The sequence below is a fragment of the Temnothorax nylanderi genome, unplaced genomic scaffold, assembly GCF_030848795.1.
Source record: "Temnothorax nylanderi isolate EJ_2023f unplaced genomic scaffold, tnyl_v1.0 TNYL_tig0047_pilon, whole genome shotgun sequence".
Lineage (NCBI taxonomy): Eukaryota > Metazoa > Arthropoda > Insecta > Hymenoptera > Formicidae > Temnothorax > Temnothorax nylanderi.
In genome coordinates, this window is record NW_027249109.1 from 13,150 (window position 1) to 40,874 (window position 27,725).

Sequence of the window (27,725 nt, forward strand, 5' to 3'; positions counted from 1 at the left end):
CGGACTAATTTCTGTTAAAAGTCTTTCTCGCGCGATATTGTACGGCACTCCCGTTTAAAAAGTCCTTTAGTCCGATTACTTATGAGCGGCACTCCCGATGCAAACGCGACGAACCGGCTGCGGTTCGTTCATTCAATTATTGTAAATCGGCGGACGAGGGTACGTTAGCTTCCCCGTCTTTGGATTTTTATCCAAGCAGAACAAGAGTTTTGCTTGGGTAAAATCCTCGTACTGGGTACTGGGCCTTCCCACCTCGCCAAGGTCGTACCCGCGGGAAGGAAGTACTTTACTCTGTAATATAAAAGCAGGTAACATAGATTTTTCGTGCAAATTTGAAGGAGTCGCTACGCCGCGATTGCTCCGATTCGTTCTGCGTTCATCACCGCGTTGCCGGCGTTACGTTGTTAATGGGCGACGAAATGTTCCGAGATGTCGGCAACTTGGCCACTTGGCGCGATACTACGCAAGTCGAGCGGACTGTTAATAAAGACACGCACTTCGTTAATCAGAGATACGCTGTTGAAATTAAATATCGCACGCACAGTACGGTACCAAACTCGTAAATCCCGCGAAAGTAAAACTGCATTATTATGCACGACGATAAGAATCGTGACTGCCGGCCGGCCGCTAACTTACGCGACGCGAGATATATGAGAATCGAGATTATGGAGCATTCACACGAACGGGCGATGTATCACGGGCGTTCCGTTATCACCGATCGAATCACCGGAATCACTTGACACGACAATATCACTCAGCCCTTTTTCCCTACGGAGAGAATCGGAGATAAAGCACACGACAATATTCCGGCACGTCAGCGTTCAAAGCACGACACGAGATAAATGAATGCCACGCACTTCGCGAATCCAGACATGACGGGACGAGCGACTATCACTCGCGAATATCACAGGCGAAACTGCAAAGCAAATCGTTCACAATTGCCGTACATACCTTCGCCTCGACGTCTCGAGTGAGCGATTCGCGCGACACGTTCATTCCGTCATAAACACCTCACACACTCGCAAATTCTTGTACGCACACGGCACACGGCGCGCGATACTCGCTTACTCGCGTAGCGATTATTCCCGCGGCCCGCGAAACCAGGAAGCAGGAATGCCAATCACCGAAACGAGCGGGTTTCGAAAACAGCACGGAGCACGGTGACGGGCGCGCGCGGAGCACAAACACTTCCTACCCGTGCGAAATTCCTCGAAAGAATGATAGTTGAGTGACTTACGCACTGTTACGCAGGTAACAGTAACTCCGAGCGTTGACGGGAGCAAGTGGCAAGTCCGCTCATCGTCAGAAACAACGCCGAAAGCACGCCAATTTTCAAGATCGCCATTTTCAACTACAACGGTCGCGCCGCTAGTAGGGACTGCGCGCGCGCGGTGCCTAGTACGCCACCGCATCGAGCCGCCGCGCCGGCGGCGCGGCGGCGCGGAGCGGCGGAACGTGATTGGCCAGATCCGGGGGCTCGACTCACGAGCCAATCACGTTCGACCTCTCGCCCGACTGTGCGTGTTGCTAGTAATACGCGACACGTTCAACGTCGGATCGCGAAACGTTGTCGCTCGTGTAATTCTTTTCTCGCGAACGAAAAGAAATCCGGTTACGGAGTGTTGCAAAGTGAACGTACGCCGAATATTCCGTTCCTTTTTGTGTCGAGTGAAACGAGTGGGATGCTGTCGCTGGACGAAATGAATGCCAAACGCCGTGCTGGACTCCGTACGTGTCACCCTTCCGGCTGTGATTTGACGGATCTCCTGCAGTGCTCCGGCGATCGGTGAGTGAATTTTACATGAGAAATAAGTGTTTCGAAGCGCGATATATCCGAATTTTAATAGAATCGTTGTCCCGCGTGTCACAGTGAGACGGTAACCTCGAAATTCGCGTCTCTTGCTTTTGTTTCGATTGCCACTTCGAATAAGTGAATCGCGCGGAAAGACGCTTCAATAAATAGCTTGATTATGTGTTACTGGACCACGGAATGTATATGTTTTCGACATATTATTGCAGCTGGTCGATTTGCATGTAAGAAGAGTAAGCTTCAGTTGATATAAGTTGATTCGCCTGATGTAAAACTTTTGATTATGTCATCCAAATTCAGAATTATTAAAACGTACAAATAGTGCGGTATTGTCTGGGAAAAAATGTGTTTACTGTAGAAAATACTGTGTAATATAGTAATATATTTTAAAATTATTTTGGGGACGAAGGGCTGTATGTAAAACAAATCTCGTTAAAATGGAAAAGAGATTCCACATGTGTCGGAAAGTCACGCACCGTGACGAAGTAATCTCGCTTTATTGTGCACATAAACTGAATATTTGAGTGGAATGCACGACTTTAACGGATTATAAATCACCGTCACGGGTGAGATTCATCCTGAAGGCAGTTATATTTTACGGAAACGGAATACGATGTCGCGTAACACTCGATTCCGATTCCGTGATTCCAAATAAAAATTGTTATCTCGTATTTTCTTGACGATCCTTTTTTTATTTTGAAATCTCTACGCAAATCGATTTCAGAAAAATACCAAATAAATGAAGTGGAAGTGATCGATTGCATCGAACCCAGTAGCCAGTGCGTAAATGCAATTTCTCCAACATTCGCGCCTCTATAATCCGTACACAGGCGGACAGGCGGTCATTCTTTCGTGTGTAAATCGTTTTCGATCGCTTTGACTCGAACAAATTCAATTTCCCGGCTTGGTTCCACGTGTCAATCCCGTCGTTGCCTTCGCTTCGCGTAATTGAGCATTCCCGGTCGAAATAATTAATCCATAACCCGTTTATCAGCGATGATGAAACGAGTTGGCGATAAGGGCGAGGAAACAACGTACAACGGAATTTGCACGGAATTGGCCTTATACGAGAGTTATATCATGCGCGTGTCCACGAAAGTATCGTGGTACACGTGAATGCCCGATATATCCGTCAAATTTTCGTTAAAGGAGGAGGTAACAGGGGCGCTGGTCACACGTGCTGACTACGATTGATTAGGGTCATCCCCGCGGCAACCGATGGGCAAACACAAATAAACCGGAGGACACCCTGGAGCGAAGCTGCCTGCGAACCGACCTGTCAGTAGACAGCTGACCGCTTTCTACGCGCAATATCCACTTTGAATTTCCAAACGGTGTATGGCAGGTCCGAAAAGAATCGCCTCGAGGGGAAGTTTCCCCGACGATGCCGTAACGGCGGTGGCCACCATCGAGGTTTCCACCCTCGAGTCGTAACTGGACCGCGAAGGCCGTGCCTCTAGCCTCCAGCCTCCAGCCTGGCGTCCTAGTTCCACACACAACGCTCGCTTCGAGACCGTATTAACGATATTAAGCTCTCAATATAGAGTTGCAGTTGCAGTTAATCGCGCAGGGGAATACTGCCGAGTTTCCTTAAAGCGGCGAACTTTCGCGCCGACAAACTGAAACTGAATGCACCTTCGATGTCCCTGGTTGCGAGGACGAGCGAAAGCTGAGCGCCGATAAGCGATATTGCGCGATGGCTCGAGGCTTCGATTTGTATCGCTAAAAGTATCTCCCGTGTTCGGACTGAGTTAATTACTTTTGCCATTTCCTTTCGAGTTCTGTTCGAAGCTTATTTGGAAGACGCCCACTCGTTCGCGATCATGATATCCGGCCGTCGTGTCGCAAAGATTTGTATTCTGTACGTTCTATCGGTGACTTTTGCTGCCTACGGAGTAGAAGACACGTCGAACGGTGATAAACAGAAACCAGCTCGATCGAGACCGGTGAATCTTTGTAAGTTTCATTTATAGAAGTTTAATTGGAAAATCTTGCGTAGCGCTGTAGATAACCGTATTATGCGATCGATACACAATTGACGTATTGTCACCGGCTGCATCTCTATCACATTATATGCGCATACGAAAGAAAAGATTCCATTTGCGAAGGCGTCGACAGCTTTTTAGGCCAGTTCATTACCGCTTTTCAAACGATCCGATGCGCGATAACTGCTTTTGTCTCACAGCGCACGGTTGTAGTTTCTCATTAACAAGGCAGTAGAGCGCCCTAAGGAGTTACGTCTTAAGATTAATCGTCTGACTTGCTTTTGCCTTCTCTTTTTTCTTACATGCCACGTCGGCGCGATGCTTTTTCCCCAATTAGTTATAATTAATGGTGCGAAGAACGAAGTGGGGAATGCGAGCGTGACCAGCGCTTTGAAGGCTCTGAAGGAGAAGTATCCGGGTCATCTGGGCAACGTGTGGTCCGTACAGATCAACGAAAACGATTCCAGCGAGAGTCTCGAGACTATATGCAACATCTGGAGCTCGGCTATCAGCAAGGGCGGCGCAACCGTCCCGGATCTGATCTTGGACATGACGATGGCCAACTTGGGCGCCGAAGCTTCGAGTTCGTTCACCGCGGCCATGGGGGTCCCGACTTTATCTGCCCAATTCGGTCAAGAGGGTGATATTCGCTATTGGAGAGATCTCAACCTTGATCAAAAAGACTATTTGATTCAGGTACTATATGTCCAATTACGCACGTAAAAAGTCCTGTTGCGAAGTACATAGCGTGTGTCCTGGTACATGCATGATATAACGTAAAATTATATAGAAATATATCCGACCGATATAGCTTCATACATTTTGCTTTGTAGATATAGGTCATAGAAATACATATATAAGCACTTGTAAATTCTAGCTCAGAATTACCCGAAAATCAACTGGAATTTACATAGTCTCCTCTAGAAAAATTTACTTGAAAAATTCTTCAAATATTCTTGCAATTTTCCGTGGTTCGGTATTTCGTTTCAGGTAATGCCACCGAGCGATCTTCTGCCCGAGGCGATCCGTCAGTTGGCGATTCAAATGAACATCACCAATGCCGGCATCCTTTATGACAAAAACTTCGTCATGAACCACAAGTACAAGAGTCTGCTGCTGAACGTGCCGACCAGGCACGTCATCAACAGTTTGCAGGATATGATCGACAACGTAAAGGACCAATTGTCCAAGTTGCGGGACTTGGACGTGGTAAACTATTTCTTACTCGGCGATGAAAACACCATCAGTATGCTGTTGGACGCCGGGGAATCGCTGAGCTTCACCGGACGGAAGTACGGATGGTTTATTTTGACTCTGGATGAGGAATCGTGGCCGAGCTGCGCGTGCGAGAACACCACTATTTTATTCATTAAGCCGGAACCGCCAGTGGTGAGCGATGAAAAAAATCAAGCGGAATTTGTTGTAAGGGATACGCTCCAGAAACCGCTTATCACGTCCGCCTTTTATTACGATTTGACTCTGTTGGGTATCAGCGCGATGAAGTCGGCCTTGGACAACGGCGACTGGCCCTTGAAACCCCATCATATCGACTGCAACAGCTACGACGAGACGAACACGCCGACGAGAGGCCTGGATTTCCTGGCTAAACTGATGGCAGTCTCGAAAAATATGACGCCGACGTACGCCAATATTACCTGGGGCAGGAAGAACGGGGAGCATCACGCGGACTTTAAGATGATCGTATATATGATAAACATCGAAAAGGGAAAGATTACGTCGAAGGAGGAGAGTGGAGAATGGCAGGCGGGCATCGAGATGCCCTTGCAGGTAAGTCCAATTGTGCTTGAAACGAGACGTAGCGTGTCACATGAAAAACGTTGAAGGACGATGTGTCGTGTGTTAATATTGACTTCCTAATTATTCGTAATCTATTATGATGAAATCGATTGCCACGAAGATGAGGGGATTCCATGACACAAGCAGTGTATCTCAAGCAATTTTCTTTCCGTATTACGATAATGTTTTCAATATATTATACGGCTTCTTCGATTTTCCTTCCAATCCTCGAATGCCATATATCCGAGGATTATTGATCACGCTTGACCGTCACGTTGACTCGTGCCTGACCGAGCGACGTTTATGCGATCGATGGCTCATATATTTTTTCCCGTTCATATTGTACTACCTTTTTCTACGGATAGATTTGGAAATAATTCGTAAAACCAGCAAATTAATTGTCGTATTGAATTAAAATAGCATGTAAAAATTGCTGTTGGAGTTTATTTAAGTTCTTCTTGAACATTCGCTCGTTTGCAAAGCATGTTTAAACTGGATCGCGTTTGCATGATAACTGATGATAACGAATACCGCTAAATAAAGAGTGCTGAAACTCGAGCTTACTTTTAAGCCGATTTTGCATTAACTTCCCGCAAAGAGCATTAACAAATACAGAACTATGATAATACGAGATATTCATTAAAAGGGATTGTGTCGGAAAAAAAAAATTCCTTCAGCGTGAGATCTTTATTGTAATATCTCGCCGTCGTATCTATCGCGCTGTCGTTCCCTAATGACGCTCGCTTATCTGTCCTGGAAAAAGTTCAAGGTGGCAAGAGCGTAATGGTCATATATGTATACTTTTATTTACTCGCGCATTGTATCGCGCCATGAAAGCGTCACGAAACCCTTTTGCGTATTTAGTTTCACTCACGTTTCATGCTTCGCACCTTCTCCACACTCTCTGGAGTCTCGGAGGTAGTTGGATACGACAATCGTCATCCTGTGTATTGATCTTGCTCTATTTTCTGTCTGATTTTTTTATTCTTCGCCTATCACGAGAATTTGCGTTCTGCGAAGGTTACCAACGACAAGATCATGAACAACACCGCGGTGACGAGCTACAGGGTGGTCGCCGTGCAACATCCACCCTTCATGATGTACAATAATCGAACTGGGACGTGGTACGGCTTCTGCATCGATCTGCTGGACGCGATTCGCGAAACTGTGCCGTTCGAGTACGAAGTACGCGAGGTGGAGGACCACGAGTACGGTTCGTTAAGCGAGAACGGCAGCTGGACCGGAATGATGAGAGAGCTGATAGATAAACGCGCCGACATCGCCCTGAGCTCTTTCTGGGTCATGGCGGAACGAGAAAAAGTCATAGACTTTACGGTGCCCTTTTACGATCTGGTCGGCCTGACGATCGTGATGCAGAAAACGAACCCGACGACGTCGCTCTTCAAGTTTCTCACGGTGCTGGAGAACGAGGTCTGGCTCTGCATCCTGGCGGCCTATTTCTTCACCAGCTTCCTCATGTGGCTATTTGACCGTTGGTCGCCGTACAGCTACCAGAATAATCGTGACAAATACAAGGACGACGATGAGAAGAGGGAGTTCAATATCAGGGAGTGCTTCTGGTTTTGCATGACCTCCCTGACCCCCCAGGGTGGTGGCGAGGCGCCGAAAAATTTATCAGGAAGATTGGTGGCGGCTACATGGTGGCTCTTCGGGTTCATCATCATCGCGTCTTACACAGCTAACTTGGCAGCTTTCCTCACGGTGTCCAGGCTGGAGATACCTATCGAGACCTTGGAGGACCTGAGCAAACAGTACAAAATACAATATGCGCCTATCGCGAACTCCCCCGCGTACGTCTACTTCCAGAGAATGGCAGACATAGAGACGCGCTTCTACGAGTAAGTGATTATTTCTCAAATCAGATCTTTATGCGTGATTCTCTTAAATATATTTTAAATTATTATAGAATTTGGAAAGATATGAGCCTGAACGATAGCTTGTCGGACGTAGAAAGGGCGAAACTAGCCGTCTGGGACTATCCTGTTAGCGACAAGTATACAAAAATGTTTCAAGCCATGAAAGAAGCTGGCTTTCCAGCCGATATCGACGAAGCGCTAAGGCGAATTCGACGGAAGGATCAGTACGCGAACAATGAATTCGCTTTCATCGAGGACGCTTCGACTATCAAGTATCTTGTCATGACGAATTGCGATCTGACTCAAGTCGGAGAGGAATTTTCAAGGAAACCCTATGCTATCGCCGTCCAACAGAGCTCACCGCTAAAGGATCAATTTAACAATGCGTATGTACGAAGACGTTTATCTTTTTTTTTTTTTTTTTTCGTAAAAACCAAATCTCCTATCCTTCGTTTTTCTATTGCCACAGGATTCTCATACTGTTGAACAAGAGAAGATTGGAGAAATTGAAGGACAAATGGTGGAAGCAGAATCCTGTGAAAAAGAATTGCGAGCTAGAAAATAATCAGAGCGATGGTATTAGTATTCAAAATATTGGCGGTGTGTTCCTCGTAATTTTTGTGGGCATCATCTTCGCTTGCTTCACATTAGCCTTCGAGTATTGGTATTATCGGCACCGTGCGAAAGTCAGCGTACATCAAGCTACGCCCCCGAAAATGAAAATGGCGAAGGGAATTAAGCCAATTCGGTTCGATTTGCATCCTGCCCCTACACATGCGTTTCAAACAATCTCACAATTTAGATCGAGATTTTAGGTTGAAACATTCAGAGAGTATTCATTTGTGAAAAATATAGAGACTATATAAGTATGAAGCTGTCGCACAAAGGGATAAAAGCGTTTTTAGACGACCGTGTCAATTTTGTATTAATGAGATATTAGACAAAATTCATGAATCTTCATGAATTTTTATATTGGTGTGACGCACAGTAAAGCGGTTGTCATAAAATGCAGTAACATTTTTATAGGATCCATTTGCATGTTTTTAGCATATAAACTCCGCGCTAAATGTTTGTGGTTTTAGATAACTTTAAAGAAAGGTGTAATTGCGGAATTCTTGGATAAAGAGAGATAAATAAATTTATAGGAGTGGAAGATTTAAAACTGACGTACAATTTTCTTCTTTGCAATGCCTTTATTTATCCTTTCCGTACATTATTTCGCGGAAAGACAAAGAGCGCCCTTTTTTCTTTTTTTTTACATTGCGTATGTTTCTTTCACATTATTTCCTAAAGACAGTTGTTTATAAGTGACACATTCCTTCGACGCATTAACATCACTCAACATTCGTTTCAAAGGCATCTGCATGCTAGAGTAACATTTTTTGTATTTTTTTCGCGTACCTTTCGCAAGGTAAGCACGTGTTTTGAAATTACACGTTTTTTTTTTACACGTATGTTTTCAGTTATTCGATTTCCTTAGGGTGAGCACAGGGAAAGCAATGGATACAAGGAAATTTGGAACGTGGGAGAAGGAAAGGATTGGAGAAGGGATTAATCTTCTAGGGAGTTAAATCATAATTATAGGGGAATACGATTAAGATAATCCATTAATAATTACGAAAAACAACAATAGAACAGCTCTTTAATTAAATACCCGATTTGCATTCGTGCGGCGTTCAAAATAAGTACTCAACTGTCCTTTCGAATTTGTTTCTGATTCGTAAGTTTCGTTTCCTTTTTTGTCTTTTCTTTTCGATATATGAATCGAATAAGTAGATATTCTTGGCCTGCACGTCGGGTGAGAAACAAAATTGCTCGCTACAATTTTCTACAAAAATCAGCGTACTAAGCTCTCTCTCCTCAAAAATCACAAAGTAATCAACAACCTACAACTGAAATAGCGTGGACTACATCTTCAACGTTCTCGAAACGTGAAACGCTGTGTGTAACATATACACTTCTTTTTTTTTCTTATTTTGTTCCTTTCCTCTTTACTCTCTCATCAAAAGATTATTATTAATTATCTAAATGAATAGTTAATATTCTCGCTTTGTTTCGCGTTGTTTCGATTGCATGTTGCTTATTACGAGTGACGATGGGGTTTACTCGTGCCTTCTTGGATACATGCATAACAAATTCCACATGCCAAGAGGACCCCCATTCACAATCCTATCAATCGCTTTTTTATTTTGCGAAAAAAAAAGTATAGCTAAACACCTCAAATCTCCAGTCATATAGTATTATTTTGCAGCTTACATTATCCGGTTCACAAGGTCAACGGACGTAAAGTCGTCAGTGGCTGGAATCCGAAGCTGCTACTGTGCCTTCTATCGGAAAAAAGATATAATTAGGTACAATAGCAATGTGATAAAACTAATTTATACCCGTAAAACTTTTATCCAGACACGCGATTAATATATTTCAAAATTGCAAGTAAGTCCAGGATAGGTATTATTGTAGTAAAATCATTGCTATACCATTTCATTCGTTTTTAGCACGGATTCTATCCTAAAAAAAAAAAAAAAAAAAAAAAAATTGAGCCTAAATTTTTTTGGAGAGCTAAAGTCATTCAATTATTTTCTAATAAAAATAGAATATATATATATATAGGGTATTTTATCTTTTATCTTTCTTAAAGTTTTTTAACCACTTAGAACAAATCACACATACATTAATATTTATCTTCGAAAACAGATATAAGTCTATAAATACCAACTTTTCTGTTTTATTATACAATTCTGGATAATATGATACTATAAATCTCGTTTTTTAACCTGACAATATTGATTTTCTCACCCATTTAATAAGAAAAAAAAAATTGTTTAGTGTAAAGTCACTCTTCTCTTATTGTATTCGTAATTAACGACGTTACACGTTCTATGCAATTGACGCGCTTGCAATACATGGCGTATCTTAACAATGTTCATTACCTTTTTCTATCATTGTGCAGAGGTACACTCGACTGCATCCAGCCAAGTTGATCCAAAGCAAAAGAATCTTTTTCGTTATTTTCTTGCTCTTGTAAAACGGCATCTTCGGCTCCGACCGGAGAATAGCGAAAATGATCTTGTTCGGAGAGAATGCGGCGTTTGACCGGAGATCGTACGGGCTCAGTTTGGACACTCTTGTCGCACTGACGCACCCGAAACTTCAGCGTTAAATTCGTAGACGCGGACAATGCCACCGCGTCATTCTCCCGATACTCCATATATGGGCTTTCTCCGCCAGGAAGGTACAGTAAGTTTCCTGACTCAGATCTGCGATAAGCAACGCGTTCTACTGTATTGTTCACAGTAAACGTCGTCCCATCTGCCCAGTGACCATCGTCCTTTATCGGACGAAAGTGAGTACGTGCGGAAGTCAATAGATCCTCGTCTGGTTCTGGAAGGCTGTTTACCTTCAGACTCGAACGAGATTCTTTGCGAACTCCAAGCGGAGTTTTGCTCGACGCTACCGGAAAGAAGCGGTCATCTTTTTGAGGGTTGTGACAATACAAGCTTGTATTGTCAATTCCGTTCCACCACCCATCCACAAGCGAATTCATCCAATTTATATTATATTCTACAATAATATCACTAATATAAAAATTTCCCCTGATAAGAAAATTTAAACTCTCTACGAGATTTTTCAACTATAAGTATTATTTTGATATAAATCTTAAATTATAACATATTGCATCTGCAAGCATTGATATCTGACCTCCTTTATCTTTATTGCTACATTCATCTGCGTTATCCTCAATGCTGATTACATCAATACCCCATGGAGTAAGCGGTGATTCGTCAACAATAGATTCTTGGTTTGGTGTGTCAGTAGCGTAGCCATTATCTGAGGAGGTGGGTAAGGTGAAGATTGTCCTGGTAGTGTCTGTGGGCCAATGAGGTCCAGAAGGAATGGAAAGTGTCGGAGCTGCCCATATCGAAGCTGTGTCCTGTGCATTGCCTGGTACTGAATTCCAAAGTGCCTCTAAGCTCTCGTTAAACTTTGCCTTTAATTGCGCTAATCTTAACTGATCAAGTTCCTTTTCCCTTTCCCGTTCCATTGATTTAGCAAATCCAAAGCTTTCTTTCTCTTCTGATCTTTGTGATTCAATGTTCTAGAAAGGAAAGAAAAAGAATATGACTTATCGCAACGGAAACTACTACATCGGTAAGATTTGAGGAAAAAAAAGTAGAAAAGTATACTCACGATAGACATTTTAGTCTTTTTATTGCAAGCGCTATTATTTTTATTGTGCAAATTAATTCCGTAGTTTTTATTGTTGTTGCTGTTGGCAAAATTTCTATCTTTCTGTGCAGGAGTCTTCTTAATGGATACAGATTGCAAGGCTGGAAATGCTGCGTAATATCTGAGAGCCTTGTCACGAGATGTGAGCGTTTCTAAATTTGTTTCGGGCTCATCGTGAGATTTCTTGGATTCTTCTTCTTCATTATACGAGCTTCCGCCTTCTAATTCTTTCAGTTTTACGCACAATTCATCAACTAGAGCATCTACCCCGTATTTCTATACAAAAAATATTCTTTTTACGTACAGTTACTATTAAACATAGGCAATTTGTAGAAATTAGGAATCTTATATAATCCTAGTAGAAACTATATTTCTATATCTATAAAACTCACGTCATCAGCAGCACTTGTCAGACATTGCACAACAGCTTGTCGTTGTTCCCCGTCACCATGCGTTGGCAGCTTTGCTTTAGGTCGGGCACGTACGCGACGTCCTGTGCCTCTACCTAATTCGATTGCCTCTTCTGGAGGACTTAGGGCCGAGTCGGGGCGGCGCAATAGGCTGAGTACAAATCGCGAGTACGCAACTGGGTCAATCCCCAATGCGTCCAGGCGTGTCTCAAGCCACTGGCGCAACTCCTCCTCGGCCCTCGAGCCAAAGACTTCACCTCCTCCAGGGGACGTCACTATCCCGACCAAATGCAAGGCTGGGTTCCTCATTCCCTCTTAATAGATCTCCTCCTAGACCCAGGAACTCTGACCAACTTCACTATCTCCAGGGTGATCATCTCTCCTGTAAAATTATAACACCACACTTTGATTAAGATATCATGGCATCTAAATAGGGAATCATTAAAATGGAGCTTGAATTATTTAAAATCTGAGCGCTCAAACTCACCTATGTACAGTACAGTATTTTATTATTGTCGTTTAATGTTTCAATTTTATGGAATCCACCACTACGTCGTCCGAATTAATCAACAGACTTATCGAACGTTTTCTGTCTGTAGTTCTTATTTTGAATTTTTCGCATTAAGTTACTTAATCGTCCAGAAATATTGTTAATATTGTTTCTCTTAAAGTTTCAGTAATCTTGTTTAAAAATTCTTTAGTTTTTGGGTGGTGGATATATCATTGAAGTGAGGCTGGCAGGTCTTAGTGAAGGATAACGAGTATAGTCTCCTTCCCATTTTGACACTAAAAGTAACAAGTAAAAGCAGTATAAATAATTATTTCAGTGTAGAAAAGAAACACATTGCAAATAATATTCGTTTCTTTACAAATAATATTTATAGTATTGCAAGTAATTCAAATAATACTTTATTTTAATTTTACTAATAGAATTATACTTTTCATAAAAATAATTTATTTTTCACAACTCGATAACACATGTTACAGTTGTAATCTGTGCTAGAAAATTCAATAACAACAAAAATAATTTACAAATATCTACCTTACTTGTATACTTTCACATTATCAGCATCACTTTAAAGTGTCGAGATGTTATAGGCAATATATAATATTTAGTTATACGTAACATTTTGTACTAACGTCTATTTGTATCTATTTAAAGAAATACAAGGGACGTCAAGGTGACCAGATATATATGTACATACATATATAGATGATATGTGTATACATGTATACAGATAGCCAACTTTTCTTGGGCACAGCAATGTTCAGAACGACAAATTTTATCAACGCACGCGAGAGGCACAAGAAATACAAAAACCAGGATCCAGAAGTGCAAGCGGAGTCGCACGTCATACGGCGGACACACGCCCGAGACCCGAGACTATTTGTGGTCGCTATTGAAGGCATTAAAGGGACGTACGCGTTATCTGTAGATACGTGCGTACGACAAAAGCATCGACGTATGTAGGTACATACATCTTAGGTGTTATCGCGGAGGTGGAGAACGCGCGCCCGAGCGGCCCGAGCCGAGTGGGGCGAATTTAGGCGAGGGACGCAACGGGCGGCCGCGGACGCGTGTCGTGTGTCGTGTGTCCGCGAGTCCGCGCGCACGAGACGAGACGTTGGCACTGCTGGCAGCGGGAAGCGGGAGAGCGGGAGCCCGTGCTCCGGGGGGGGGTGCAACGCGAATAACCTTGCCGATTGCGCTATAGAGTTTCGCCTGAGTCATAGCTCTGCCCAGAACGAAAGCCCGTGCGTGACGACGTTACGATTTACGAAACGCGACCCGTCGTCGACGGCGACGCGAGTCCGCGTCGCGACGTGCGGGCATCCGCGTTCGGACGCCCGTGCGTTTCATCGAGATGACGAAAAAATCCAGGATTCTCGACGTACCTGCATGCCTCGAGAGATGATTTTTCACCCCGGCCTCTTCTACACACCCCACTCAGTAAAAAACATGGCGAGCTACTAAACCGAGGAGGACGGAGGACTCCACAGTCATACTCCATACGTCCGTACTCACACGCAGACTCATACACGCTCCCCCTGCTCCCCTAACCCCCTTTGATCATGAAGTTGTGAGCATTGTTAACGCCAACTTCACGCTGAAAACAACATCCTAAGAATCGATCACGTAATATTTCACATGAAACTATTTTCTTTTAACTTCTTCCTCTATCTAGTCCGCATGAACTTTTATTATTCACGCGATCACGTTTCGTCGAGTTAATTGATTCTGAGTTCAAACGAATCTTTTCACGTTTCCGCCTTACAATTAGTGGAAAAGTTACGTGTCGCTGCTATCGCGGCACAGTGAAAATTCGAAACTGACGCCATAGCCTCGCGTTATGATAGGCTGCGTTCAGCGGAAAAAGCAATTATTCTTTAACGATTGGTTTCTACACTCAGATCCGGGGAAGAATCAGAGGTAAGAACCAATCATATTGTTACGCCCGCGCTGAAACGGCCCTTAACTCCGAGCTGAAGCGAGCGGTCATTCCGCAGAAGTCGCGAAGCGGTCCCTTGACAACGGGACAATTATTGATTTAATTACCGCCTGTGAGATCGATCTGGTGACTCGTTTCGTTCGGACCGGTTTTCCCAGATCTCTTTATTGTATTCCGTTCTGAGCTTTAATAAACCCGAGTTCTTTTGTAATAACGAGAGTGGTTATTTCTGCGATCCCGGAAGCACGCGTACGCGTTCGCGAGTGCGCGCGTAACAATATTAAAGAATCAGCAGATTTTTACAAGCTGCATTGCTTTTGGACATGCACTTGTGGACTGGACAATTCTAAGCCTTTCCTCGATGAGTTTCGGAACGCGCGTTGATGTTTTAAAATTCAAACCACTGCCGAGTGCTGCAGTGCCACGTGCCGCGTGGCCGCGTGCCGCGCCGGCGCGCGGCGGCGGGCGGCGGGCGGCGGGCGGCGAGAGCGGCCGAACGTGATTCGGCCGGATTCGGGGGCTCCTGGCTCGACTCGCCGCGCGGCGCGCGCGAAAGTAATACGTTACTCGTTGAACGTCGGTACGAGTCGCGGCACTCGCGGCACTCGCGGCACTCGCGGCGAGACGTCATTGTTGCTCGTGTAATTTCTTTCTCGTGAAAGAAAAGAAATCCTCCGGTTACAGAGTGTGTGTGTGTGTGTACAAGCTGAATGTACGCCGAATGTCGTCTGCAACGAGTGGGATGGCCGAAAGGACGTCCGTACGTCGTATCACCCTCCCGTTCCTCCCGGCTGTGATTTGACGGGTCTCCTGCAATGTGCCGTGATCGGTAAGGGTAAGTGAATTGTGCATATGAGAGACAAATGATTCGAAGCGCGATACATCCGAATCTTTAATAGAATCGTTGTCCCGCGTGTCGCAGTGAGACGATAACCTCGGAATTCGTGTCGTGTCTCTTGCCTCCGTTTCGATTTCTACTTCGAATGAGTGAATCGCGTGGAAAGACGCTTCGGTGAATAGCTCGAACCTCTCATTGAGCACGGGAATTAATTATCTATTGAGTAATTAAAGAGAATGATCGCGCGTTTGGCGTTCTCACTTTGCTTGTCGCGATCGCGAACGATCGCGAACGAGGGAGCGAGCTTGCTCCAAAATGCGTATGAACGTCGAGAGTGCGAATTAACGAGCTCAAACGTGCAGTGTATGCGAATACAATTCCGTTTTTCGTTCAAAAACAGACACGTAATTTGCTCATTCACGTAATTCACGTAATTCGTTACGTTTACAAATGTTTCAAATGTATCGCACGGCATGAGAGTATCTTGATAATCGAAGTTATCTTTGAGATCAAAATTATTAAGGAAATATATAGATGTATTTTGTTGACGGGAAAAATTACTTAAATCAAAATTCCACATGACTAGTGCATGAAGAATTTTGATTTATTATTTGATTATAATTCTCACTTTTTGCTACATGCATCTGAAATTGAATACGAAAAGAGCGTTATAAAACTTTTCTGCATGCAAGTATAATGACGTCAACAATTAGAAAACGTCGTTTAGCAGATAGATACAATAATCATCACACACGCTTTATTTGATATATCTGCAGAGTGTATAAGAATGCATAAAAAAATGGCATAGCCAATAAAAGATTAATTTATATTTTATTACTTAGGGCCGGTTGTTCCAACCTGTTGGTAAGCTAACTAATAGTTAGATCATATATACCTATGTCTTTGTTTATCCTTTACATTAGACAAAGATAGGCATTGATTTAACTATTGGTTAGCTTACCAATAGGTTGGAACAACCGGCCCTTAGTGTTAGAAAATTCAATTACAATCATCGCTTTAAAAAAGTACAGCGGAAACTCTCAGAAGATTTCGGAAGATTACGCTAGATGGCAGCACGCTGTTTAAAATTGATCATCGCTGTGAAAATATGAGTCAATTTCTCTTAAATAAATACACGCATCAGTATGTTGATAATATTAATGTCTCTCATATATATTTAACTGGAAAAAATATACAATATACAAGCATATTTTGTTTGCACGTATGACTTGCGATCGCGACGATGGATTCTATATTAACTAAAATATTACAATATAATAATTTTTTAAAATATCATAGTAATAAGATAATAATAAAAAGTGGCAAAATCTTTTTATTATACAAAGTCAAATTTCACATGAATAATCTCGCTCATTTTATTAGCAGCTTCATGCTAAGATACGAAGATAGCATAGCCGTAATCTTGTAGCAGATAAAATGATCGCCTCCGGGGGTGATGAAGCTGCTTAGAGTTCTTAGGTCTAAGAAAAGATCCATTAAGAGAAAAACGGCTCAAAGAACTGTCCGACTTTTTTCCCTTCTTTTAATGGATATCTGTTCTCTCCCTATCGCTCTCTTTTCTAGAGATACCTTCTTTCTTTTTTTTTTTTTTTATCATTATATCTCGAAGGAAGGTAGAAAGAAAAAGGAGTTTTTCATATTATGATTTATCTAAGATTAAACCTTCTTTCAACGAATTCTTATATTTAGAAAACAGTGTTCACAGGTTTCTGCCTGGGATTATTTAAAAAACGGAGAATCTTACAATTAATTTTAAATCTGAATAAGAATCGATTCAATAGATCCATTAGTTATCCCTTGCGTTTAATAGCTTGATATCGGAAATCTTTCGACATGCCATTTAGCATCTGAGGGCGGAAATTATCATATTTCATTTCTGCTCGGAACAGGAATGGGACAGGATGGAAATGTTGCGATTTATGGCGCGATTTAATTCGCATTAGAGCGACGACGACAAGCTGGAGCAAAACAAAGTTCTTAATTTTTAATGCGAGGCGAAATTAAAAGCGTGAGCGTGACGCGATTAATCGACAGTTTTGACAGTAGGATCTCTCGCGGGGGCAATAAAACTCCCGATTTTTGCGAAGAAAAAAGAGCGAGGGAACGATTAAGGTATAGCTCAGTCGGCCAGCTTCTTGGCAAAGTTCCCGTGGCGGCGGATAAAAGGAAACGTCATCGGGACTACTACGGTGGGAAAGAGGAGCGGACGATGTATAATCTGATATCGAGGCGCGGATAAAAGCCCGGATTAAAAGCCGGAATTAAATCATTTCGGCCCTGGCGAATTCAGCGCGTCTCCGATATTAATCCACTGGCGCGCGTACACGTCGACTCCGTTGCACAGATCCATCCCCCTCGACACCCCTCCGCTCCTCTGTCCACCGCGTCCACCGTCCACCGTTCACCCCTCGCCAACCCATACCGACCGTCCTGCGCCCTGCGCCCGGGGTTTGCTTCGCGCGGTTCGTTAGTCGCTTCTCCTGGGGAACCGTCCAAGAGCTGCGCTGTAGCGATAGAGTGCATGGGTTGCAACCCCGCGCACCGAACGAGGGTAGAACGAGAGGGCGGGTGGAGGATGGGAGGGGGGGGGGAAGCGCGAGAGAACACGGCCGCGTAAGGGCGGTTTCGCTGCTGCGCAACCGGCACGACGCAGACGTCAGTCGTTATATACCTGGTTCAACGACCACCGCCCTGCTCTCGTCCAACCCCGAAGTGCCTGGCCCGGCTCGAGGGGGATGCACGGGGTGGCACGGAGAGGAGGAAAACGCACTCACGACGGCGGGAGGGAGAGGAGGAGCAGGAGGAGGAGGAGGAGGAGGAGGAGGAGGAGGAGGAGGAGGAGGGTGAGAACGGGGCGGCGAGAATCGAGGATGCAGGATGCAAGGTAAGCGGAATGGTGCGCGGTGGTGGCAACGGCGACGGTGGTTGGGCAGAGACGAACGTTACGATAGACGACGGGGAGGGAACGTCGAGGGGGGACGCGGGGATCGTCGACAGGGGTCTCGCGAGCCCGTCGGAGCGGCCCACGGGCCAGTTCCGTCTCGAGCCCAGGGGTAGAAGAGCTACTGGCCGCTTGTCTGCTCCCTTCTTTCGCTATAGTTTCATTTCTTTCCGTTTTAGTTCCTCTTCAGTTCCGATTGATTGACATGTACACGTATAATATATAATCGCAAATATATCAGCACACATACACACACACACACACACACACATATATATATATATAATATTTATATTTATATATATATAAATACACATACACATACACACACACACACACATATACGTACATACGGAAACGCACACGCAGATCTTAGTCACGCAGGGACACCGACCCGTTCTCTCACGCACAACGTACCCACGTTTACACGCGACACCCACACGTATACACGCACACGGTAAATTCGTTTGTTCGTTGTTCGTGGTTGAATTCGCAAGCACGATTAGTATACCGACTCTCCCGTCGCCGTTGTCGTCGCCGTAGTACGTTAAATGCCACGGATACACCCGCGCCCAGTCTCCGAGTATCCTTAGGCCCGTATCCGGCCTGGTGTAACGGGCCCGTCGCGTAGTACCTGCGTCTTCTGTCCATCCAATGCGCGCGTGCCTCGAGCGCGGGTTCGTTGAGTTTTAGGAAACGTAATTGTCGCATTCTCTCAGGTACGTGCAATCACATGCAATCATTGTTGATCGTGGGTGTCGGCGGAGGCACCGCGACTGTTCCCGAAATGCATCCGGAGCGTATGGTTGATCGCCACGTGCGATCGTTTTGCGGTGTGCTTGACAGACATCGAGAAATGCGCAGTACTCCCGAGATACCAAAGAGTCATATGTGTCTTGATCAAATTAGTTTTAATGAAAAAAAGTCGAGCAATTTTCTAAATTAAAGAATTCTTGATTAGACATGCGTGTTCCAATAATTTTTTTTTTACCCGTCTTGTAATAAAATAAACTGTCTGACATGAAACTGTATTAAAAGTTTTTATAGTTTTAGTATAACGAATTTTATATGTGATATAAATTTATATTTCAACATACGTATAAAGCTCTAGGTGCAATTCGGGAATGGTATTAATAATGCGAGCATACTGTATATGTTTTATTTTATATTTAGTATAATTTGTATATATATTTTTCTCATTATTATTAATATATTAATCTTTGAATGTAGAAGTTGGTATTATACACGTAATATTGATAACGATATTATAAACAACTATAAGAAATTTAACAAGTATATAATATAAATTGGAAACATGCAATGTGAGATAGAGATTTATTAGAGATTATTTTTTCACGAGAAAAGAGTGAAAGAGAAAATGGTGTACTGTAGGAGAAGGCTCAAAAGATCTATGTGGAAGAATGGGTATTGCATAATTTGAAGAATAAATGTGCACTATTATCGTTGATATTATTAAATTTGAAATTACTCGGTGTAAAAGTAGCGAAAGTCGAAAGTTTCTTATTAATAATAAACCCCGATAGTAGCAATTGTATAGAAGCAGCATCCGAAGTGCATTCTTCGGGTTCCTTTTCTCTTCGAGAAGTCTTCTATTTCCGTCGCCAGAAGTAGCGCGAATCGATGCAATCACCTACATTCACGTGAACCAATATTGCTTAATACGTTGTCACGAAGGCAATTTTCTTATATAGGAAATAGTAATAGCATACCACATTTGATTTTCGCGTCCTTGGAGGCGTTGGAGGATCGGTTCGCCGAGGATCTCTCCTTAACCGAGGCGAGACGATCGCTATCTGCGCGATCTGACGATCCTCTTGCATGGAACCGTCGGTTTGTTCTTGTTGGCTGCGAGCTCCAAACCGCCCCGTGTCAGCTGATTGAAATCGATAATGGTGAGCCGCGGCTCGGCGGCGGGTCGCCCCGTCAGGGTCTGCACCCTGTCGAGCGGTGCCCCGGGGCTCCGGAACCTGTAGCTCGGGCTCTTGCACCCGCCGCCGACGCCCGTTCCAGTTTCACTCGCGATTCCGGTTCCGGGCTGCTGTCCCATCCGCGTACCGCTCATCGATCGGTAACGAGCGCTCGGGAGCGGCTCAGATTCCTCCCGGAAGTACCTGACGATTCGGTCCGAGATTAGCCGACTGTAATTTGTCTCGATAAATAATACCCATTGTTCTATCCTGAGTTCGAGCTAACGTTTCTATATTTCCAGTAAAAACTGTTTACCAGAGAACTATCGCCGTCGATCTTTTCTTAATTACGTCATTAAATTTTTTCGTCTCCGTGTGATCATTTGCCCGTATTCGAAAGAGCGGATTATTAATAAATCAATACTGAAATGATATTCTTTCTTCTTAATTTTATCTCTAATATAAACAGTTTATGATAGAGATTTTGTGACATTCTGAGGTAATCGATGAATCTGCATGCGAAATAGTTGAAATAATTACTCGTAAATGCTGGCGAGATGCAAGGTCGCCGGAGTTCGGACTGTTCTCGGTCTGGGCTCCCTTGGAAGACGATGTCTCTGTCGAGATTGACGCGCTCGTCTGCTCGACGGCTGATCGGGAAGCCCCGACGGGATAAGCCCAGTAAGCTTGTAATATTCTAGAAAAACTCGCGCCAAATTGCGTCCCAGTCTGTAATCTGTTTGATTCCGACCGTTAAGGACCCAACTTTCTCTGATTGTGTATTAGCGGAATATATACCTATTTCAAATTTTGACGCAATTATGTATACTAATTAATCCCGAAATACTCTTAATACTCTTAACAAGATTTTTTAAAAATTTAAATTTTGGTATTTTTAATTTGCAGTAGTTTTAATTTTAATAGGAATTTTTATACATATATGAATGACTATAATTAATATAATCATGAGAAGGATACATCCTTCTTCCGTGTACGGCATTATACCCGGTATTCCTTTCTTGTTGTAACCATACATGGAAACCTCGATGCTGTAGCAATTGACGTGCTCCTTTAGAATAGAGCACAAATAGCGGCGGGCAGTTCCGGCTTTGTTGTGGTCCTGATTGTACATGGTGTTGCCCAGTTCATAGTCCTCCGCGTGCTGAGCTAGCAATTTCGGCAGGACAATATGCCTCTCGTACCTGAGAGGCTGGCAGCCATGAGTCAGATTAGGATACAAGCGCGATTGACGTTAAATTTTTATTCTCTCGCTTCATGGATGGTAGACTAATGATAAATTCTTTCAAAATTGGCTTAACGGAACATTTAACATTATTTGAAATGGATTAGAATTACCTGTAGACATCATCGTACGTATTTCCGTAGACGAAGACACCCGTGGCGTTGGTGTGAGCGTGTAAATCCAGAACGCAATCCAATGGCGTATGCGAGTTCTTATCGAGCGACTTCAGCATCGCTCTAGTCGCGAGCAGGGTAGGGTGAATCCATTCGGAGATGCAATTCCAGGATCGATTCAGATCTAATCCCATTACGGTGGATCTTAACGCGAAAAATGATCGTATTATCTTTTTATCCATGATAAAAAGAGAGCTTCCGTAGAAGCGGAAACGGTTCATTTATAAAATTGATTCTTCGGTTTTCAATTAGAGTTTTAATTTGTTGCCAATTTATTGAAATATGTAGTTACGCAGATATATAAAAGTCGATTTCTTTCCAATCCTATTAGAAGCATTCTCACCTGTAATTTCCAAAAAAGACACCGTCGGGGTTCAGCATCGGCACTATCTTGAATATCACGTAATCTCTTAGAACTTGAGCGATAGGATGCGCGCTGACCAAGAAGTCCATCAAACCCTGACACACGAAGGAGGACGGCGACTCGCCGGGGTGAACTCTAGCGAGGACGACGACCACTTTTCTAGGTCGTTCCGTGTCTTCGAGGTCGGAGGTTATAGTCACGAGCTCTACATTCCTCTTTTGGATCGACTCAGCCAGCGTCTCTCTCTTCGTGTACAATAGTCTGCTGCACAAGTTGTCAAGATGCACCATGTAACGCGTGTACGAATACGGATATGTCAGTGCGAATTGGTAAACGTCGTCTTCGCGGTCGAACGCGAAAGAGAAGCTCAGCACGTAGTGATTCTGATGCTGCGCGGATCTGTAATAGAATACCTGCAACATCGAGAGAGGAACGAATCAGCGCTTTTAATTACTTCAATACAATTGATGAAATTATAACGAATTAATAACACGAACTAAAATAAACATCAAGAGAAACTTCTTGGGTTACCAGTAAAGATGATTTTTGTCAAAATCATGTTTTGATAATAACATGTTATTTTATATTGTTTTATATAAAGATATCGACCAAAATTACGATAGTTATCAGCCACGTAGGCAACGATGGTGATCATAAATCAATTCGCGATGCCGATAATTATAATTTGCTAGTGCTTGAGGGAATAATTGGGTATTGGAAGTATTGGCACAGTTTCTCTACAGATTTAAACTGGCGATACTGCCAATTGAAATGTCTGCGTCAATCGCGCGATAGATATAATTGATTAGATTTGCTTTAGATTGATATGGATGTGCATTTGCGTATTGAAATTGCAAATTTAGGATATAGTTGAATCGTACTGAGACACTTTTCTAAAATTATTCTTCTATTAGTTTCTAACAAACTTAAAAATTTATATCAAGGAAGACTGAGGCAATATTCTTTGCCAACGTTTGAAGCTGAAGATGTATTAATAATGCAATCAACTTAAAATTCATAAATTGCCGTAGACACGGGACTTAAATCAATAATTATTGACTTTTCGAAATTTTACCTGTTCTCGCGGTATTCTCTGCCATTTCGGCCTAGTGCTGCTCTTCACTAACGGCGTCATCCCATGTCGGAAGAGATTGGCGCTTTTAGAGATGTTCACGATGTTAAAGATCACCCGTTGATCCGCCTTTACGTTGTCTACGGTGAAGTTAAACCACAGGCGTAATCTGGGCCCACAAGTGTCAGGCCTAATAAAGAGATCGTACTCGAATTCGGAGATCAAGTCCACCCTGCCGAGATTGCCGGTTTCAAAGGTCGCGTCGAAGCAAATGTGGCCCTTCTTAGCTTTACCGCTGTGGCCAGGTGGTCGCATCACCATCTTGTTTACGTTACCCAGACCACCCTCGGCATCGCTGTCTTCACTATCTGCAAGCAGCGGTCCAGCAAAACGGTTAAACAAGAAAGATAAACATTTTCTAGATGTATGTATATTAGATCTTGCAATCGTGATAATTTCATTGCCTAAGAGAAAAAAAATGACAACGTTGCCAATGTTATCATTGTATCACGCTCGACTCGTGATTTTAAAATAATTTGATACAGCGATGAAATATTGATTATTCGTGTGACTCATGAAGCGGAACGATGCGGGATGTGAGGATGTCTGACCGGCGCGCTGATAAAGACTGGTGTGCTCCAAGGGGTCTCGTCCCTCGCAAGAGAAAACCATGACTTTCCAAATGATACGGAACGATCTATCGACAGGGTGACATTATCCGTGACACTATCGGTGAACGACGAATGACGAGCCTTTTGGACGATCGACGCGAGAGCAAGCGTAGAGCAAGCGTAGAGCAAACGACACTCTGACCTATCGGACGGAAGACAATGAGGGACTGATGGCTCCGTGAAACCGGCTCTACATCGTGGTACGTGTTACCGCCTACGCGATAAAAGCGGAACCTCGTGATTTCGCTGCACGCTCGTGTCCGCCTTCGTGGAATCTCGCCTGGTTCGCGATCTCGCGTGAACGAACGAATCTGGGAATCGGCTCGCGGCGAAAACTCGCGTGGCTGCCAGGCGTCAAGGATCTCGTACGTGCGATCTCTCGACAGTCTGATTTCTCCCTTGCCCACATCGAAGCCCGGGCTAAACCGAGAATACTCGTTTGCGGTCACGAGATCTGGGCTCATTCGGGGCAAGCTCGGAAGTCGGCTTCGCTCTTTGATTGATTTGATTCAACAGATGCTCAGATTAGAGCGGAGCGTGATTGAGAGGCATGGCGAATAGTTCGCGATAGTTTTACACGAATTACGAAGTTGATGGCCGTGATATAGCGATACTCATACATATAACGATACATATAGCGTTATCCCTTATCAAGAGGTCAATTAACTGTGAGTAATATATATTCCGAGAATCGTCACGCTTATCCGTTGCATAGGTATATATTCTTCGTTTTATTATGTTATATACCTACAATTTATCGAGTGGAACTTTTCACGAGAATTACACAAGGCTAAATCTCTGTTCGCCATTATTATTATTATTATTATTTGCTAAACACTTGTTTGACTTTTCAATTGGCTATATTAAAATAAAAATAAAAAATGTTATTAATATTATTGTAAAACTCTGTGTTTCTACAATTCAGTTAAGTTATTTATATGAAGAAGGATGTAGATCAGCTGTCCATAAGAATGTACGATTAAAATATGTTGACTATTATTGTCGCACACACACACACAAGTAAAAATGGTAGAATTATTCTATAAATAATATTTTTCGATCCGGAGAAAAGACATCATTTCATACATTTCATACAGAAGCAAAAATTATAAAGAAGAGATGACGAAGTCATGTTTCCATCATCGCTATAATATCGCATATATGTAGGACAGAATTCCGCTAAACCGGTCTTTATCGCGCTCTTTATCATGGAAACTCTTATCTCAACCCGGTGTGGCAATACAGTTGCAGATCTAAATTCAGATCATTCGATATCTATTTCTATCGCATCCGCTACTCGACGACGCAAATGTCGCATTTCATAGCTAAAGACACTATAGTCCTCCTCCGTATGCAAGAAGGGTAGATGTACTAACTTTGCAATTTACATCAAGATACGTATAGTTGGGTCGTCAATGATTCAACGCGCGGAAACAGAAGAGTTGCGCTTTGTCTTTTCAAGAAATGTTGAATATTCTGTCTAGCCAGTGTCTATCTATAGTAACATCTCTCAGTGCCACGTATGGTGTTCGAACTACCGTAAAATATTGACTGTTTATGATATTTTAGAATAAAGTTTTACTTAATTTACTAGTCCGATCGATGATTAATTAAATAGATATTCGAGTAGTTTAATGTTTCATAGAATAATATACTTTAATGAATGAATATAATTAATATATTAATATATTAATATTAATAAATATTAATAATCTTGAGATCTATTGATTATATATAATTAGTTTGACTTTAATTTACACTCTGTGACATTTATAATTGAATTAGGAAATCGTTCGTTTTTGCATTCTCGCACTTCTATTCTTGGAATATATTAGAAAGATTAAATGGCGTGAAAGATTTAACAGGCGTATGATTTATCTCATGCAAAATGTTCAGAAAGTTAAATAAATTACTATTTATAATACTCATATTTGTGTGACAATTTGCAAATCTACCACATAAATTATATTTTTATCAATGATAATGCAACATTCGTTCAAGGATTTTTAAATTTTCTGAAGTAAATTACTATTACATTTCACTGCGATTACGTTGAAAAAATATTGCGAAATTCTTAGGACGGAAAATCGGATAGCGACGGGAATGGCGTCCGGAAAGTGCAATTAAAAATGGAAAAAAAATAGAAAGCACGGAAGAGCTCGGAAAAGGGCGGAGAAAGGAAAGAATAAGAGAGAAAAAGAAAGAAAATTGTGCAACAGTATATACAGTAAACTCATGCTAAATTTCCGACAATTTCTGTTACACGCTCGAGGAAAATAACAAAGGCCATCTCTTGAACTCCGTTCTATTTTAATTGCTGCCACGACCACAATGTCGTCATGAAATCGTGAGTAGCAATCGATAAAACGTCGGAAATATTGGCGAAATTCACAGACTGTTTCTCACATAAATTATTTTACTTAACTAACAATAAGATACAAATCACATGACAATAATCCATCGCAGTCGTGAACTTTAGTAAATAATTAATTGCGAGGGAAGAAACACACACAAACGTAGATCTGCTAGACATCGTCGTTTTCTCCGGAAGTGCCAACAATAACCGATTTCAAGTGATTAATATCACAAAGCGAAGAAAAATAATAATAAGAGAAAAAATCCTTACGTACTGGAAATTGAACTTCGCGATACAATTCCACAACTCTCTCAAATAACTCGCATATGCTTCATCAGCATGTAAAGCGCATTTAGTTAACTAAAGAAACTTTCAGCCGTGCTTTCGATTTCGCGTGCGCGAAGCAGCTCGAAAAAGCCGTCAATTTTACGTCTTTAGAACTACCTCTTCGGCCGAGTGATTGACAACCTGTGTCGGTGTTCGCCTACGTCTCCCGGGCGGAGTTTCGAGCCAGTGCGAGATGGGAAATGTCAGGGTGCAATCAGCGAGCGCGTGATGATCCTCGCGTGACCCCTCGCAAAGTGGATCCGATCGATCTGACGGATCGCGAGCGAGATCCATCGAGAACGTGTACGGACGCGTGACAGGTCGGCGATAGCGCGTGCAGTCACGAACGGGTCTCGCGAGGCCTGCTTTGAAGAGACGACGTATAAAGAGCACACGTAGGTATAATACGTACCGGTATCTTCGGACATGTTGGCGGGACACAGCGGGACTTGTTCCGGACTGGACCATGCAAGGAGCGACTTTGCGCACTGGGCGACACCGTCGCCGAGTTCATCCTGGTTTCCTTGGTTTGTTGAATCGATATGCAATACGCGTCTCGAGCAGCACGGTTGTCTTGCACTGCAAACTGTTCCAGATAAGCTCCTGAGGACACGAACCTGTCTAAATGGAGAAATAAAAATGCCGGCAGTAGACCCGAGGTCAGCTTCGGAACGAATTGAACTGGCGGCACAATGAACTCTTTATTTATAATGTAGTGCTCTGACGTATCTCTCCGAATTTTATTCTCCTATAAAACAGAATTATCTTGTTGCGAATACTTTTGGAGCGCAAACGATCTGAATATTCAAAGGGTGATGTTCTTAACTTAGCCTCATCTTTTAAGCAACGAAAACTTTTTGGCATGCGAGTCTTATGTAGGTGTGACTTATCGCATGATAAATCGTAGTTATCTGATTCTTCAAATAACGATGGTGAATTTTCCGAACCATCGATAACACAGGTCAACTGGAAATTATTTCTCCAAAATAAGATTCTTATTTTGAAGATCGATAAGCGGGCTTTGCCCTTCGTGTAATTGTTTTTTAAAGTGTCCAATCACAGAGTTAATCAAATCGTTACTCAGCGCTGAAAATTAAACGATTTTACATAGCCGTTAAATCAGACGCTAGTTAGCAGCCAGTCACGTCATTTCCGACTCCTAGTCCCGAGGATCGTCCATTTTCCCTGTAATTTCGCTGGTTGGCGTGTTTATGTAACTCCTAGGAAGAAGAGGC

General features: G+C 42.9%; 4 protein-coding genes across 6 annotated transcripts in view; 2 read left to right on the forward strand and 2 right to left on the reverse strand.

Annotated features, from left to right (window-relative positions):
* Nucleotides 1–1,541: 1,541 nt before the first annotated feature.
* On the forward strand, nucleotides 1,542–8,635 carry LOC139772138 (ionotropic receptor 25a-like). The gene is made up of 7 exons (XM_071705549.1): nucleotides 1,542–1,786; nucleotides 2,960–3,766; nucleotides 4,133–4,491; nucleotides 4,786–5,583; nucleotides 6,613–7,451; nucleotides 7,520–7,855; nucleotides 7,939–8,635. Exons 2-7 carry the CDS (start codon nucleotides 3,634–3,636, stop codon nucleotides 8,282–8,284), a joined length of 2,811 nt encoding a protein of 936 aa, XP_071561650.1. The 5' UTR covers nucleotides 1,542–1,786; nucleotides 2,960–3,633; the 3' UTR covers nucleotides 8,285–8,635.
* A 7-nt stretch (nucleotides 8,636–8,642) lies between these two features.
* LOC139772139 (uncharacterized) lies at nucleotides 8,643–14,161 on the reverse strand. 3 transcript variants are annotated; one of them, XM_071705550.1, is made up of 7 exons: nucleotides 14,003–14,161; nucleotides 12,594–12,892; nucleotides 12,089–12,488; nucleotides 11,658–11,972; nucleotides 11,169–11,565; nucleotides 10,400–11,030; nucleotides 8,643–9,796 (listed from the first exon to the last, which is right to left on the reverse strand). In XM_071705550.1, exons 3-7 carry the CDS (start codon nucleotides 12,413–12,415, stop codon nucleotides 9,736–9,738), a joined length of 1,731 nt encoding a protein of 576 aa, XP_071561651.1. In that variant the 5' UTR covers nucleotides 12,416–12,488; nucleotides 12,594–12,892; nucleotides 14,003–14,161; the 3' UTR covers nucleotides 8,643–9,735. The 3 variants fall into 3 exon arrangements, with proteins under 3 accessions (XP_071561651.1, XP_071561652.1, XP_071561653.1); XM_071705551.1 differs by having other exon boundaries at nucleotides 12,089–12,509; XM_071705552.1 differs by lacking the exon at nucleotides 12,594–12,892 and having other exon boundaries at nucleotides 14,003–14,157.
* Nucleotides 14,162–18,433: 4,272 nt separating this feature from the next.
* LOC139772158 (ELAV-like protein 3) overlaps nucleotides 18,434–27,725 on the forward strand; it is a 39,910-nt gene continuing 30,618 nt past the window's right edge. The window contains exon 1 of the mRNA XM_071705607.1: nucleotides 18,434–19,075. The gene's annotated coding sequence lies outside the window, so the exon portion shown is untranslated. The remainder of the gene's footprint in view (nucleotides 19,076–27,725) is intronic.
* Nucleotides 19,502–26,988, reverse strand: LOC139772151 (cytosolic carboxypeptidase 6). Its single transcript, XM_071705587.1, has 8 exons — nucleotides 26,903–26,988; nucleotides 23,140–23,504; nucleotides 22,044–22,477; nucleotides 21,641–21,844; nucleotides 21,263–21,486; nucleotides 20,825–21,020; nucleotides 20,087–20,488; nucleotides 19,502–20,007 (listed from the first exon to the last, which is right to left on the reverse strand). The coding sequence occupies exons 1-7, from the start codon at nucleotides 26,916–26,918 to the stop codon at nucleotides 20,167–20,169; spliced, it is 1,761 nt and encodes a 586-aa protein (XP_071561688.1). The 5' UTR covers nucleotides 26,919–26,988; the 3' UTR covers nucleotides 19,502–20,007; nucleotides 20,087–20,166.